This window comes from Budorcas taxicolor, chromosome 5 (assembly GCF_023091745.1).
Source record: "Budorcas taxicolor isolate Tak-1 chromosome 5, Takin1.1, whole genome shotgun sequence".
NCBI lineage: Eukaryota > Metazoa > Chordata > Mammalia > Artiodactyla > Bovidae > Budorcas > Budorcas taxicolor.
Genome location: NC_068914.1, coordinates 146,494,964 through 146,510,677, shown reverse-complemented (window position 1 = coordinate 146,510,677; position 15,714 = coordinate 146,494,964). Strand labels below are relative to the sequence as shown.

General features: G+C 44.4%; 1 protein-coding gene across 1 annotated transcript in view; it reads left to right on the top strand.

The window, feature by feature from the left end:
* Positions 1-12,677: 12,677 nt before the first annotated feature.
* The window catches only part of LOC128048726 (antigen WC1.1-like), a 60,144-nt gene continuing 57,107 nt past the window's right edge, over positions 12,678-15,714 (top strand). Inside the window, exon 1 of the mRNA XM_052641151.1 lies at positions 12,678-12,750. Coding sequence (XP_052497111.1) covers positions 12,678-12,750 — 73 coding nt within the window. The remainder of the gene's footprint in view (positions 12,751-15,714) is intronic.

Sequence of the window (15,714 nt, the reverse complement as noted above, 5' to 3'; positions counted from 1 at the left end):
TGCTGTATCAAATATGAGATGAAGCCTCAGATATTCTAATTGCCTGTATTTCAGTAGAGTAGTGCTGACCTGTAACTGTGTCATATGAAAATTGCTCAAAATGAAATATTCTGAATAAATAAACTTTTTGCTGTGCTCTTAATTTAGCAAGTTCCATGTCAAATGCTTTTAGAGGAGTGGCCCTCAAATGCCATCTTCCTGAAAGGAAATGCAAGATGAGTGAGCTGACCTGCTTTGTCACCTGTCTTAGAGGCTAATAAGGGCATGCTCACAAGTGCTCCGGGTCATTCTTATTTAGAAAAGGATGTAAAGTTGGTCTACATTCACACACCCCTTCCTAACAAGATGAACTCATGGGGGAAAAAAACCAAACCAGTTCTAAACATCTCTGAGTTTGTAACTTGTTCTTGAACACCAGACTGGGTGTGAGCTTCAAAGTGGAAGGTTGGCTGGTGGGAAAGAATGGATATAGCTTTCCTTATCCTGCCTCAATATTCACAGGCCAATTAAAAATCTAACTGTACATAACCACCTCTTCCTTTTTCATCTCTCATTTATTCCTTTAGTGGATACAGACACTTCTTTGCTCGTCTCCCATGTCTATTTGATTATCCAAACCTTCTAAATCCATTCTTTCTTCTCCATCTCTTCCTACTATTTCTTCAGGATTCTGCTATTTCTTATCTCTCCAAGGATCTCTCCTTCTAAGAGAATTATATAAGTTCATATACATCTTCAAGTTGATGGATGACAAATTGGTGCTCACCCACACCCTGCATTCAGGTGGGACAAGAGGGCAAGAAAGTGGAGACCTAGGGAGAGGGGATCCAGAAGAATGGATGTAGATAGAAAGATCAGGAACATTTGGCTATTTATGTTTCAGAGAAATGGATGGAGGCATCTGACATGACTGATCTCTTAGAGGAAGAATTTCAGACCAAGGGGCTTCTTTGAAAACATCTATTTCTTCAGATGTTTCAAGATTGTTTCAAGATTGCTTTAATCTGGTTACTACTGAAAATGGAACTGTGATCCTGCTGTGACTCCTCAGGGTAGAGAGAGCTGTCATGAAGAAGTGGCAAAGTAAAAATTACGCTTATACAGCCCTACCCCCGCAAACCCCCTGCACCCCCACCCCCTGGCCAATTCCATTGTGGACATGTGGAGAAGCTGCTGAACTCTTATAAAACCTGAGAGTGCTGGCCTGGTTCTGAGCTGGACCCACCCAGTTACTTGGTTGATGACTCTGGATGGTTTCTAGGGCTCCAACCTACACTCACGCTTGCACTCTTCATAGTTCTAGGCTGTGCTTGGGGATGGGAAGATGCCCAGGGCTTCTTCCAGGGCAGCTCACATGGCTATTCACTTGGGAAGTGATGAAATAGATGACATATGATGAAATAAGGCTCACATGCCAAGAAGCTCAGTGAACTCCAAGAAAACACAGATAAACGATTAAATTCAGGAAGACAACATATGAAGAAAATAAGATTTAAAAAATTATCATCATCATTATTATTGTTTTTAATTTTTGGTTGCACTGAGTCTTTGTTGCTGCACATGGGGTTTCTCTAAATGCAGCAAGCAGGTTTCTCTATCTGAGGGCTTCTCTTATTGTGAACAAGTTCTAGACACCCAGGCTTCAGGGGTTGCAGCATCACCTCCTATTTGTGATTTGCAGGTCCTAGAGCTCAAGCTCAGTAATTGTTGAGCTAGGGTGTTACTTCACAGAATAAATTCAGATTTTTTAAAACAGAGATAGAAATCATGAAAAAGGAAGTAAACAGGGAGTTTGCTGATGGTTTCGCGGTTAGGATCGATGCATTTGCTGCTGTGGTCTGGATTCAATGCCAATAGGGGAACTGAGATCCCTCAAGCTTTGCAGTGAGACAAAGAGAATAATAGAAGGAACAAAACAGAAAAATGAACCAAACAGAAATTCAGATGCTTAAGATTCAGTTCAGTTCAGTGGTTCAGTCATGTCCGACCCTGCGACCCCATGGACTGCAGCACGCCAGGCTTTCCTGTCCATCACCAACTTCTAGAGCTTGCCCAGACTCATGCCCATTGAGTCGGTGATGCCATCATCCATCTGTTTCATCCCCTGTGGTCCCCTTCTCCTCCTGCCCTCAATCTTTCACAGCATTAGGGTCTTTACTAATGAGTCAGTTCTTCACACCAGGTTGTCAAAACATTGGAGTTTCAGCTTCAGCATCAGTCCTTAAAATGAATATTCAGGACTGATTTCCTTTAGGATGGACTTGTTGGATCAGTTGCTTGAGGCTACAATAAATGAAATGCAACAAAATGAAAAATGCTACCTAGAGCATCAACAACAGCAGAAGACCCTGTAACTCAGAAGGCAGGACCATTGAGATTACCCAGCCAGAGGACAAAGGAAAAGAGGAATGAACAAGTGTGAAAGAATCTGTGTGAACTATGGGGTAACATTCACAGAAACAACTTGCACATTATTGGAGTCCCGGAAGGAGAAGAGAGGGAGAAAAGGACAGAGATTGTACTTCAAGAAATAATACCAGAAAAGTCCCAAATCTGATGAGATTTAGACATCCAAGTTCATGTAGCTAATAGGTCACTTCTCAGAGGTCATTCAAAATGATCACCCCCAAGATACATTACTTGTAATCAAGAAAAAGAGAGAATTTTGTAAGCAGCAAGAGAAAAGTAAATGCTCACAAAAAAGAAATTCCCTTAAAAATATCAGTGGACTTCTGAGTAGAAACCCGACAGTCCAGGAGAGAAAGGATGATATATTCAGTCTTATGAAAAAAAAAACCAACAAAAACCTACCAAGCCAGAATAATTTTCTCAGGAAAGTTGTTTTTCATAAATGAAGATGATATAAAGACTTTCCCAATATGAAGTCAAATCATGCATACCCTGTTAACGGAAATAACAGTTGAGGGAATTCACCAACATTAGGCTTGTCTTACAAGATTGCCGAGGGCAATTCTTCAGACTAAATGAAGGATGCTGACTTTTATATGAAAGAAGTAGAAATATGCAACAGACCTGTAAATGTAAGTGCTGAGCCCAATTCCGCACACTCTAACGCTGAAATATGGTAGCGTGCTAACCAGTCAGCTTCAGTCTAAAGAAAGTATTAAAATAGCTATAGAGAAAAATATTTTGTTAGTGGATACACAATATAGAGAGAGGTAAATTGACATCAAAAAGAAAATGCGTAGAAAGGGATAAAAAGGTAGAGCTTTTGCATGTCATTGGAATTAACTTGTTATCAGTGTTAGTATATACCGTTGTCCCTCTAAGATGTTTTATGTGAGCCATGTGGCAACAAAAATGTAAAAACCTACAGTAGATTCACAGAAAATAACAAGAAGGGACTCAAAGTGCAACATTATCCAAAATTATCAGTTCACAGTTCTAACTGTTGTGCAGAACAGTTGAGTTGTCCTGGTCTCCATATCATCTTTCCAGATCAGTCCAAGAGGACTCTCCTTCAAAAAGTGAAAGACTAATTAGGCTGTCTGTTATTTTAAATTTTTATTTTTACTTTATTTTACTTTACAATACTGTATTGGTTTTAACATACATTGACATGAATCTGCCATGGGTGTACATGAATTCCCAGTCCTGAACACCCCTCCCACCTCCCACCCCATATCATCTGGCCCCTCATCTCCTTCCTTATGTCATATCGATGGTGCAGCTGTACTTTTTTAATTGCAAATTTTCTTCCTCTGATATTGCTGTGTGATTTTAATGAAAAAACTGCTAATGATAAACCATATGAATATCCTGTCTCCTCAGCTGGGTTTAATTAAGACTTATTAAGAAGCCACATGTAGGTACTTTGTGGTTTGTCCTGTGTATCCTTAGAGATAGAGATTTGCAGTGTTCGTTGTGACATATTTGTTGGTGATAAGCTGCTTGTTTCTGAAAATCAAATCTTGCAAGAAACAAATCTTATTGCAAGAAACAAATCTTATTGCAAGAAACAAATCTTATTGCAAGAAACAAATCTTATTGCAAGAAACAAATGCTTTAAAAAAATATTAGCTAAATGATATTCTCAGAAATATTTCTTTATATTTAAGACAATTTCTCTTCAACATTTAGTACAGTGCCACTCAGCCATTCAATAAATATTAGCTGAGCATCTGTTAAGTTATAGAGGGGGGAAATACAGAGCTTATACACAGGCACAGGCCTCGCTTCAATCCTGGGCCCTGGCAAAGCTTCAGACAATGCCTGCAGACTCCAGGTACCTTGGTTAGCATGCCCAGATTGGGAAGCATTCGATGACAAGGAAAAGAGATCTGTTCACAGAGTCTTTGATGTTAAAGGAGGAAGACATTTTGCTGTGTTTCCAGTGTTCTTAGGCTGGTCTGCGGGCAGGACTCAGCTGCACCAAAGCTCCACATGCAACAGAGCCTCAGTTCATAGACTTTGAGTCTGAGCAATCACTCAGGCTTTGAACTCTGAGTGCCACCCCAGAGGCATTAACCTTAGGTTTAAGTGGTTTAAGAATCACCACCCACAAGAGCTCAATAGCTCTGCAGTTGGTAATTACATCAGCTCTGAGCAGAGGTGGATGAATCATGAAGTTAATGAAGCGTGTTCTTCAGAGCCTCTCCTTGCTCCAGCCCCTTCCAAGTCCCAAAGGGGCCCTAGGGCTGTGGTTGAAACAGAGAGGACTCTATGATTCTTGCCCCTCACCATGTCTTCTGCCTGCCTTTTGCCTGTGGAAAACTTTAGTCAAAGGATATGTTTAATTGGAGAAGCGAGAAACGTGGAAACAAAGGAAAACATTCAGAGGAGTCTAAGTAATAATAATGTAGTCATTAAGTACAGTAAGGACCTTTAGTTCTTTCTCAAGGGTTATGGATGATATTCTGAGCCATGTCCTGGGAGCTTCTTATAGATACAGAACACCAGGTGGAGCAGTGACTGCATGATGACCACACTGTACCCAGGACTTGAGCATCCACAGTTCTGAGAACTGACCGCAAAGACATGGGAACAAAAGATTAACTGTACCTAAAACAACCAGTGGATGTTTTGGATGGAGTATGAGCAAGCTCTAGGAGTTGGTGATGGACCGGGAAGCCTGGTGTGCTGCAGCCCATGGGGTCGCAAAGAGTCGGACTCGACTGAGTGACTGAACTGAACTGAAAACAACCAAGATGATGCTAATCAGACCACGGATGACCAATTAGAAGGTGCCTGTTAGAGATGACTGTGCTGTTTCTGCATATAACCTCCCCCGACCCCAGCTCTGTCTATAGAAGCTCTCACCCTCTTCTTGTCATGGGGTGGGCAGAGTCGGCCCTTGTACAGATGTCCACCACCCTCCCCGCCAGTTGCTGACATCTGAAATAAAACACTTTTCCTTTCCACCAACCTGGCCTGTATACTGGCTTTTGAGTGGTTAGCAGCCGGACCCCTCACACATAACTCTCGGTTACATGGTCACAAGGAGATAGGTTTTGAACGTGTCATTTTGTTCAGTTGAGGGAAGAAAACCTCAGAAAAATTATTTCTTACCCAAAGGTGAAGAATTTAATTAACTACATGGAGAACTAAATCCAGGAATCAGATTTGTTCCGGAAATCAAGAAGAAACAGAAGAGGTTTGCAAAGTACATGCTGCTTTTTCACTAGTACAGGATTGGTGGAATGTAAAAATAAGATCAAAGATGATGAACTGACTAACTCAGAGCAAAGGAGAGCTGTTTCAGGATGAAGGTCAAGATGCTCAGAGACAAAAATGGGGAAATAGAAACACAGCTGTCGGCACAGACTGATGTAAACGGAAGAGGAGCTGCGCCAGCTGTGGACGCTCTAAAACAGAAGTTTAGATCTAGTTGTTGGTCAGTCAGTCATGGTGGCTAGGAATCAACCAAGCCCCCAAGAGGAATCAAGGTGAGACCTGAGGGAGCAGCTTGGGGTGAAGACACAGAAGGAAGAGGAGATCCAGGAAAGTACCTGCTTCATGGGACAGATTCTGTCTTCCTTTCAAGTCTTCAGAATAGGCTCTGATCTGAGGCTGGAACAACTGACTCCCAAGTCTCAGAAGGAACACACATGTGCACACACACATTCATGACCAACCTGCAAATGTGCTGTGGGCAGTGAGGCTCCACAGGCTCACACGTGTACCACGTGGAACATGCAGCTTCTGGGGCAGGAAAGAGAGAAACTAGAGAGTCAAGCGGGGTTTCCATGCCTCTGCTCAAAGTGACACAGGTGGCAACACCCACGTTTCATTGGCCAGAATGAATCACTGGGAGATAGAAAAACAGCTATTTGATGAATATTACTATTGATGCCACATCCTTAGTAGCAATGCTATCAGTTTTTTTTTTCCTTGCCTTGGTGAAGTTTCTGAGGTACAATTTTGTGCAGAAAGTAAGTCATTAGACCGTCCCCAGAATGGGATATGAAGACCTTCTGTATCTGGTTCCTTCGTCTGGTGTGTCTCTGACTCCTTTCTCCACTTCTGTCTGTGCTGAGTGGGAGTGGTCAGATTCGTGTCTCCCCTGCTCCCACCCTCCCCACTCAGTATCACTAACTGCAGGGTGATTTTCAGCATTTGTTTATGCATTCATTTCTTTATTTATCCACTATTTGTTAAGCTCTCTCTATGTGTCTTCACTTGACTTTAAAGAGATATTGAAGAGTAAGACACAGTACTTCCTCTCAAGAAGCCCCCACTTTAGAGACAGTGAGCAAGGTTTTACAGATTAAATAAACACAGCAGTAATTTTGAGCTGGAGGTATTATAAAGAATTCACAGATGTGACAACTCTGTGCTTAAAAATAAGATTTATGAATTTTCTTTCTGTAATGGGCTTAAAAATGTGTCCTCCAGAATTGAAATATATATAAACGTAATATTCTCTATTTTTATCACTGATTTCATCTTGTGCACTAGCAAGGGATGTATGTGTGGATTGAAAGTTCCATAAAGTTAACACAGACTCTCTCATTTAAAATTTATACCTCAACTTAGTTTGGGTTCATGGTAATAACTGTCTTGTCATTTCTAGTTCAAGCTCGCTGCTAAGACTGGTTTTCCTCTATTTCAGGAGGCGTCTTCTTGTCTCTTCTTCCACAGATGGTGTCTGGGGTGGGAGGGCTTCTTCCTTTCCAACAGCAGCAGGGAAGGCCCCTTTGTCTGCATGCTCTCCACTTAGAATCTGCTTGTCTTTGATTTAGCAGCTTTGATCTGCTCTTGTCTCTGGTATCTAATGTTGCACTATGGAGGAAGGAATGAGGCCAGTTCAGTGGCACACTCTTTGTTTGATGTTTCTGGTTATAGACTGTAAAGAGCTGAACAGAGATGATGGGCTGGACCTCAGCCAGCTCATGACCTTGCTCTTTCCCTCATGCTCTTGTGATGAAGTGGTCTTTGGTAAAGGAGTCTTTACTAACCTTGGTCCCATCCATGCAAGGAACGCAGATGGTGAAGGAGGTCTCCAGCGCTTTGGGGTAACAACTCAGCTAATAATTTTCCTTTAGAGTTGTATGCCTCTTTTTTTTCAGATTTTATTTTATTATTATCATTAATTTTTACTTTGCAGTATTGTATTGTTTTGCCTCTTTTTTAAAATATAAATTTATTTATTTTAATTGGAGGTTAATTACTTTACAATATTGTATTGGTTTTGCCATACATCAACATGAATCCGCCACAGGTATACACGTGTTCCCCATCCTGAACCCCACTCCCTCATCCCTCCCAGTAATGATTTGGGAGAATGGCATTGAAACATGTATACCTCTTTTTTAATTTAAAAATATTTTGTATTTTAGTCTGTCTGATTGGTCCTGAGGAAATTTTCCTCAAGCAAGCAGGTTTAATTATTAACTTTCCTGGCAAAGAGATTACTGAACCTCTGGCCACCATTTTCTCATGGTGATTTGGGAATAATAATGCTATATGTTGTGTTGTTTAGAATCCATAAGGACAAACAGTTAGCCTAAGTAAAAGAACAAGATTCTTTCTGCTCTTTACTTCTGTACTTCTAATTCAACATGGAAGATGTTTAAATTTTTTTACAACAAAATTTCTTCCTGTTACAGTTGTGTGTGGTTTGAATTGAAAATATGCCAGATGATAAATACATAAACATCCTGACCACTTGGCCATATCTGATTAAGACCAGAACAGGAGGCTTCATGGTCCTCACCTGTCAGTGTTCTGTGGTTTGTCTTCTTTATCTTCAGATATAGAGAGAAATTTGCAGCGTTTATGCATGTTTAGAGCTGGCTCTCTCAGCACTGCTCTTGTGCTGGGGCTAGGTTGTTTCTAGTTATTGCAATTTACTGCATTCATTGCAGAAAGGTGTTGGAGTGAACCACATATAGCTCATACCTTTTAACAGTATGGAAATATCATTAAAACGAATGATGCAGCTTGCACTGTGCTGTTGCATCCTCACAACAAGTTAAATTATTTCTCAAAAGATTTCTTTTTGATTGAAATGATTTGTGTAAAATACCAGGCTGACATTCATTCATTCAGGTATACAAGAGACATCATTACGATTTTTAGTTAGCCAAGCATTGGGGATATGGAGGTGAATTAGACACAAAATGTTTTACCAAGTACATTCGAGTTTATAAAGTAAAATGATTAAGTAAACAACTTAATTCACAAAAGCTCACCAATGGTAAGGTCGAGGTTCTTGAGCAGTTACATGGGGCACAGAGAGAAGGGGTGATGTGTGGAAGACTCACAACTCTGAATGGCATCAATGACCATCACAGCATGTGGTTCCTGAGAGTTCTGACAGCCTCAGTCAAGGCTCCAGGTAACAGAATGGAATTCCTGTTCTAGAGTCCTGGGATTCCTGGGATTGGATGGTGGGAGATGCCCTAACACTGCTTCTCTACTGCTACTACGTGTGTGTGTGTGTGTGTGTGTGTGTGTGTGTGTGTGTGTGTGTGTTAGTCGCTCAGCTGTGACCAACTCATTGTGACTCCATGGACTGTGGCCCCGCCAGGTTCCTCTGTCCATGGGATTTCCCAGGAAAGAATCCTGAAGTGGGTTGTCATTTCCTTCTCCAGAGAATCTTCCTGACCCAGGGATCGAACTCAGATCTCCTGCACTGAAGGCAGATTCTTTATCATCTGAGCCATCAGGAAAGCAAGTTAACAGTAGTACATAATACTACTTCTGTGTACTACTGCTATTGCCTGGAAAGTTCCATGGACAAAGAACCTGGCATGGGTTCACAAGGTGTTGGCCACGAATGAGCACATCAGCATCAGCACATGTACTACTGTTAACTAGTGTTGTCAGATCACATACTAATGCTACTCACTTAATCTGCACCATAATCAGTCATCTTGGTAGGATCATAACCCTCCTTTTACTAATCAGAGAGTATAAGAACCCTGTTCAAAGCCCACACTTGGCATGTGGCTAAACTGTGAGTCAAGACCAGGCAGTCTGTCTCCCGAGCCTGTTTTCCTGACCCCTGTACTGCACTCTCTCATGTTCATTGTGGACACAGCTGGGTTAATGTTCTCCCTAAAATTTTCCTCCTTCAAATCTTTGATGAGATTGGATACTGAGATTCCTTTCTGTGTCATAAAGATGTAGCTTCATCCAAGGGGGAGTTGGTCCATGTTGACCCTGCACCCCCAGCTCTTGGGTAGAGGGTGCTGTGGGGACAGGCTGCCAGCCCTGAGTTTGCCACTCCTTATAGCCCACCTCTTTCTATAAAGTGTCTGGAGCTGCTAACAGCATCTTCCCTGTGAGATCTCCATCCCAAGTTGAGACCATGTGTACCTGGTTCACTAAATGCATCCCTGTGTCATCCTGTGGGAGGGATACTGGACCCCAGGAAGCATGTCCCATGTTCTAGGTGTATGGCTGATGGTTTCTGGTGATGGCGTGGAGTCCATAACTGGGTAAGGAATGATGACTCTGGGCCCAGAGGGAGTAGAGCATCAATTCCAAGTGACTAAGCAGATCCTGGTCTTACTTCAGCAACTGAGTTTAAATTTTGATTTTGATATTTATAATCAGTTTTTATCATCAATCTGTTAAAGGTCCAGATATAGAAGGAGATGGGGTCAGGTACAGTCATGGGGCTTGAGAGTGAGAGGACCAGATGACAAGGAAGTGATTCTTGCATCAATGATGGGTAAATATTAGCCTATTTAGAGGAAGAAAAGCATGTGTTCAACTGTCTTTTCTCCCAAGTCTCAATAGGAAGGACAGGCATGGTGGGACAGAGAAGTTGTGTCTCCTGACTGAGATGAGGGGTCCCTCTGGTGGGGGATGTGGCAGGGCTGTGGACTAACCTAGAGCTGCCCTCAGTGTTGGCCCTACTGAGACCTTAAGGGGGGCCGTGGGTGGCTCTTGAAGCTGTCTCTGAGCTCTGGAGGGGACTCTGGGGCCTGTGTGTCACAGATGCTTCCTTCCACGTCTGTGCTGAAAAAACGGAGTCAGGGTGAGGGGGCCTCAGGGTGGGCTTGTGTGGACCACAGGGCTGCATCATGGGAATCTTGAGCCTGAGGGGGCATGAGGAAAGGGGGCAGCACATTAGTGACCTTGAATTTCAATGGGGGAGCTCTGTCTTGCATCCCTTATGGCCCTTCTCAGTCTCTCTATTCATCCCTGGGGTACCTTCTGGGGCAGCATCTGGGAGCTTCTCTGATGAGTGGGAAGAGAACAAGGCAGCAATGGCTACACTGGACACCATCCCTTCTGCTTGGATCTGTCCCCTCAACCCACCTGGGCTTCCATTCTTGCCACCACCTTTCCTCTTAAATGCAGAACAGAGGAGGTGGGTTCATTGGTGGTTTCAGGCAGCATGAACCCCTTTCTCTTCTCTGCTTCACTCACCCCTTCTTTGCCCTGGAGCTATCATGTAGCAGACTTTCTATTTCGCCATCTCTCAGGAGCTGTTCCCTTAAATTATATTTTTCATCTTCTTTAGTTATGGTTTAAAATACAAATGTATCCTGATTCTTATCAAACCATACTCTCAGCATATAAAGGGGGTACATGTGAGGTTTAGAAAACGTTAGTGTATCTAAAGTAGAATTTTCTTGTTTTCATTGTGTAGTCACTTAGTCGTGCCCAACTCATTTCGACACAGTGGATTGTAGCTGGCCAGGCCATTCTGTCCGTGGACTTCTCCAGGCAAGAATACTGGAGTGGGTTGCCATTTCCTTCTCCAGGGGACTTACCCGACCCAGGGATTGAATCCACGTCTCTTGCTTTGTGGGCGGATTCTTTCCTGCTGAGCCATCAGTGAAGCCCCTGTTTTCTTCTAGAGGTCCCTGCTCCTATTTTGGTGGGCTAGAGTTGATTGACGACTCCTACCTTCTCTTTGTTTCCTTTAAGAGCAATCTCATTCTCTCTGCCAGCATCATTTAGTGACTAGCTGAAAGAGATACTTCACATAAAATGAAATGCAATAAAGGGAAAGGGATTTAACCCGTCTGAATGTCCCTATAGGGAACCCGCCTGCCAATGCAGGAGAAGCAGATTGGATCCTTGAGTCAGACAGATTCCTTTAGAAGGAAATGGCAACCCCCTCCAGTATTCTTGCCTGGGAAGTCCATTGGACAGAGGAGGCTGGCGAGCTACAGTCCATGGGTTGCAAAGAGTCAGACACGACTGAGCATGCAGGCACTTGCTCCAGGACCCAGTCTCCAGAGCATTCTAAGACAGGGGAAAACCCTGCAATCTCATCTCCCCAACTTGATGGGTCTCATTTCATGCCTTCACAGTCACCTGTGAATTTCTGTACTTCTGGTCCTCATTTTCTGCTGACCTGATAAATACACTCGTATTTCAAGGTGTGCTTCTCAAAAACATATATATATGTGCTTCTCAAAAACATATATATATATGCATAAATATGCTTCCCTGGTGGCTCAGAGGTTAAAGCATCTGCCTCCAATGCGGGAGACCTGGGTTCGATCCTTGGATCGGGAAGATCCCCTGGAGAAGGAAATGGCAACCCACTCCAGTATTCTTGCCTGGAGAATCCCATGGACTGAGGAACCTGGTGGGCTGCAGTTCACGGGGTCACAAAGAGTCGGACACGACTGAGTGGCTTTACTTACTTACTTATACACATATTGATTTTCAATTTATAATAATTCACTGAACTGATAATTTATGCTTTGGGCACTTTTTTGTATTAAACAGCTAAAAACTAAAAAAAATAAAATAAATAAAATAGACTTCTTGTAGTTCTCTGCTTCCACCCTGAGCTCAGTGCCGGGGAAGATCAATACTTGATTCTACAAAAGTTATTCTCCACGGGTCAACAGATCCCACACCCAGACCCTGTGAGATTTCACAGTCTGCAGATATTGACCAGGGTGATCAGGGGAGAGAAAGGCACTCATGATTTTTGATGAACCATTTCTACCCAGTCCCAGTGGTGGGACCCAGCTCTTAGGACTACAGAAGCAGGAGGTTAAAGGACCGTGTTGCTCATATAAGGAGATGTTGAAGATTCAGAAGCTCATTGGTGTCTGAGTTTCAGAAAGTGGCTGATGCAGCCTCCGATAGTGCCTGAAATGGTGAGAGGTGTCGCTATTGGCTCTCAGGAGGGAGGGTGTAAGGGGTGGTCTATATAGACCCCGGTCGGCACCCTGACGCCTCCTCGCAGGCTGATCCTGCAGCTGGGACTGTGACCTTGAGGACGTGGGGTCAGGATGGCTCTGGGCAGACACCTCTCCCTGCAGGGACTCTGTGTCCTCCTCCTCGGCACCGTGGTGGGTGGTCAAGGTAAGAGCTGCCCCTCTGTCCTGGGTCCACAGCAGGCAGGTGTCTGGAGTTCTGGAGCTGAGCCTCTGTTTCTGACCAAAAAAGAACCATGCTGATGTGAATACTGGTCCCTCTCCTATGGGGGGGTCCATTGGTCGTAGCGACAGATTTTACAGAGCAGTGAGGTTTTGTCTGGACCGAGCTGGGTCAGCCTGAGTCCCCTCCACTGTCTCCCTTGTTTTCAGGGAGCTTCTAGGAGTCCCAGTGGCTCCCAGTGTGTGGAAGGTCCAGCGACTGAGCTCACCGGGGACTCTGAGCTGTTCCCGCACGCTCCATGTGCCTGGTGTGTGAGCACTGCCCCTATGTTTCCTGTGTCTTCACTCCTGTAGGCTCTGTGATTGTGTGTGTGTATGTGTGTGTATGTGTGCAGGTGAGGAGTGTGTGAGGGTGTGTGTGTGTGAAGGTATGAAGAGTGTGTGTGAGTGTGAGGGTGTGTATGTGTGAGGGTGTGAAGAGTGTGTGTAAGTGTGTGAGGGTGTGTGTGTGAGGGTGTATGTGGGTGTGAAGAGTGTATGTGTTTGTGGAGTGTGTGAGGAGTGTGCAAGTGATGTATTAAGGTGTGTGAGGAGTATGTGTGGGTGAGTGTGGGTGAGTGAGGGTGAGTGAGGAGTGTGTGAGGGTGTGTAAGGCTGTGTGTGGGGAGGGGAGTGTGTGAGCCTGTGTGTGTGTGTGTGTGTGTGTGTGTGTGTGTGTGTGTGTGTGTGAGGGGAGGTGGAGCCTGTCTGTGTGAGAGGAACAGAGCTGCTGAGCAGGGACTGAGTCCGTTGGTCTGTGAAGCACACAGGGTGTCCACAGGGCTGGGTGTCACGGCCACTGCATGTAACTGGATCAGAGAAAATCGTACACCTGTCTGTCTCTCTCTGGCTCCTCTCCCCCATCTCTTGGGCTCCCCTCTGCTTGTTGCCATGTCTGCCTAGCAATGGGCTCTGTGAGAGGCTCTGCCCGCTGGCCTCACCTGTTCCCACCAGGTTTCCATTAGGGAGCAGAGAAGCCCGCATCCAGGAGAGGGGCCTCTTGTCTGTTCAGTTCAGTTCAGTTCAGTTCAGTTCAGTCACTCACTGGTGTCTGACTTTGTGATCCCTCCGGAGTCAACCCAAACTCATTTCCATTGAGTCAGTGACACCATCCAACCATCTCATCCTCTGTTATCCCCTTCTCCTCCCACCTTCTCTCTTTACCAGCTTCAGGGTCTTTTCAGTCATGTCAGCTCTTCACATAAGGTGGCCAAAGTATTGGAGTTTCAGCTTCCACATCAGTCCTTGCAATGAATGACTTATCCCTCTGTTTGTAAAGATCAGTTGACGTGCAGCCCCACATGTATAGTTCACAAGTTCCTGCCCTGGTCCCCGTGACTCATTTCCTGATGTGCTGGGGTCCTGGGATGGTCCTTTCCCCTCCCAGGATCTGCTGTGACTCTGTAGGGAGCCCTTTCTTTCGTGCCCTCTCCTGTTCCTCCCTGGAGCTGTTTCCCCTGAGTGAGGGTGGAGTGTGTTACCAATCCTTCTTCATGGTCTGCAAGGTTTCTTTGGATAAATCTGCTGATCTCCTTATGGGAGTCCTCTTGGGTGACAGAATTCTTTTCTACTCTTTAGACTTTTAGAATTCTCTCTTTCTGTTTGCATTTGAACAGTTTACTCTGTGAGTCTTGGAGAAGGTGGTTTTGGCTTGGGATTTTGGGGTGACTTATTAGCTTCTTGAACTTGGATGTCCAGATCTTTCCCCAGGTTTGGAAATTTGCAGCCTGTCTTTCTGTTTAATTATTAGCTTTTGGCTGTGCTGGGTCTCCTTGCTGCCCGTGGGCTTTCTCTAGCTGTGGTGAGCAGGGGCTACTCCTCACCACAGTGCGCAGGCTTCTCGCTGCAGGGGCTCCTCTGGGTGCAGAGCACAGGCTCTGGGTGCGCATGGGTCCGCAGCTGGGGCACGCTGGCGTAGCTGCCCTGTGGCATGTGGCATCTTCCTGGACCAGGGATTGAACCCATGTCCCCTACATTGGCAGGTGGATTCTTAACCACTACGCCACCAGGAAAGTCCTCAGCCCTTAATTATTTTCTCCTTCACTTCTTCTGCCGTGACTCCAGTCCATACATTGTTTCTCTTTATGGTGTCCACTGGCTTTCTGTATTCCTTTCATTCTATTTTGGCTCCTTGATTTGGATGCTTTCAACTAATCTTCCTTCTAACACATTGATTCGTTTTTCTTTTTCTTTCCCTTGGTCAAGTCTGTTGTTGAATCTCTCTTGAATTCTTCAGTTTGCTCATTGTATTGTGTATGTTAAGTCCCCTCAGTCATGTCTGACTCTTTGTGACCCTATGGACTGTAGCCCACCAGGCTCCTCTGTCCACAGGATTCTCCAGGCAAGAATACTGAAGTGGGTTGCCATGCACTCCTCCAGGGGATCTTCCGGACCCAGGGATTGAACCCGAGTCTTTACATTTCCTGCACTTGCAGATAGGTTCTTTACCACTAGTGCCACCTGGGAAGCCCATTCATTTATTATTCAGCTTCAAAATATCTGGTTGAAGAATTGAAGAAGTGAAAGTTACTCAGTCATGTTTGACTCTTTGTGACCCCATGGGTACACGGTGCATGGAATTCTCCAGGCCTTACTGGAGTGGGTAGTCTTTCCTTTCTCCAGAGGGTCTTCCCAACCCAAGGATCAAACCCAGGTCCTCAGCATTGCAGACTGATTCTCTACCAGCTGAACCACAAGAGAAGACCAAGAGAAGACTGGTGTGGGTAGCCTATCCCTTCTCCAGCAGATATTTCTGACCCAGGAATTGAACCGGGGTCTCCTGCATTGCAGGTGGATTCTTTACCAACTGAGCTATCAGAGAATCACAAAATATTTGGTTATTTCTTTGTTTGTTTGTTTGTTTTTTAGTAGTCTTCTAATGCTGGCAAAGATTGAAGGTGGGAAGAGAAGG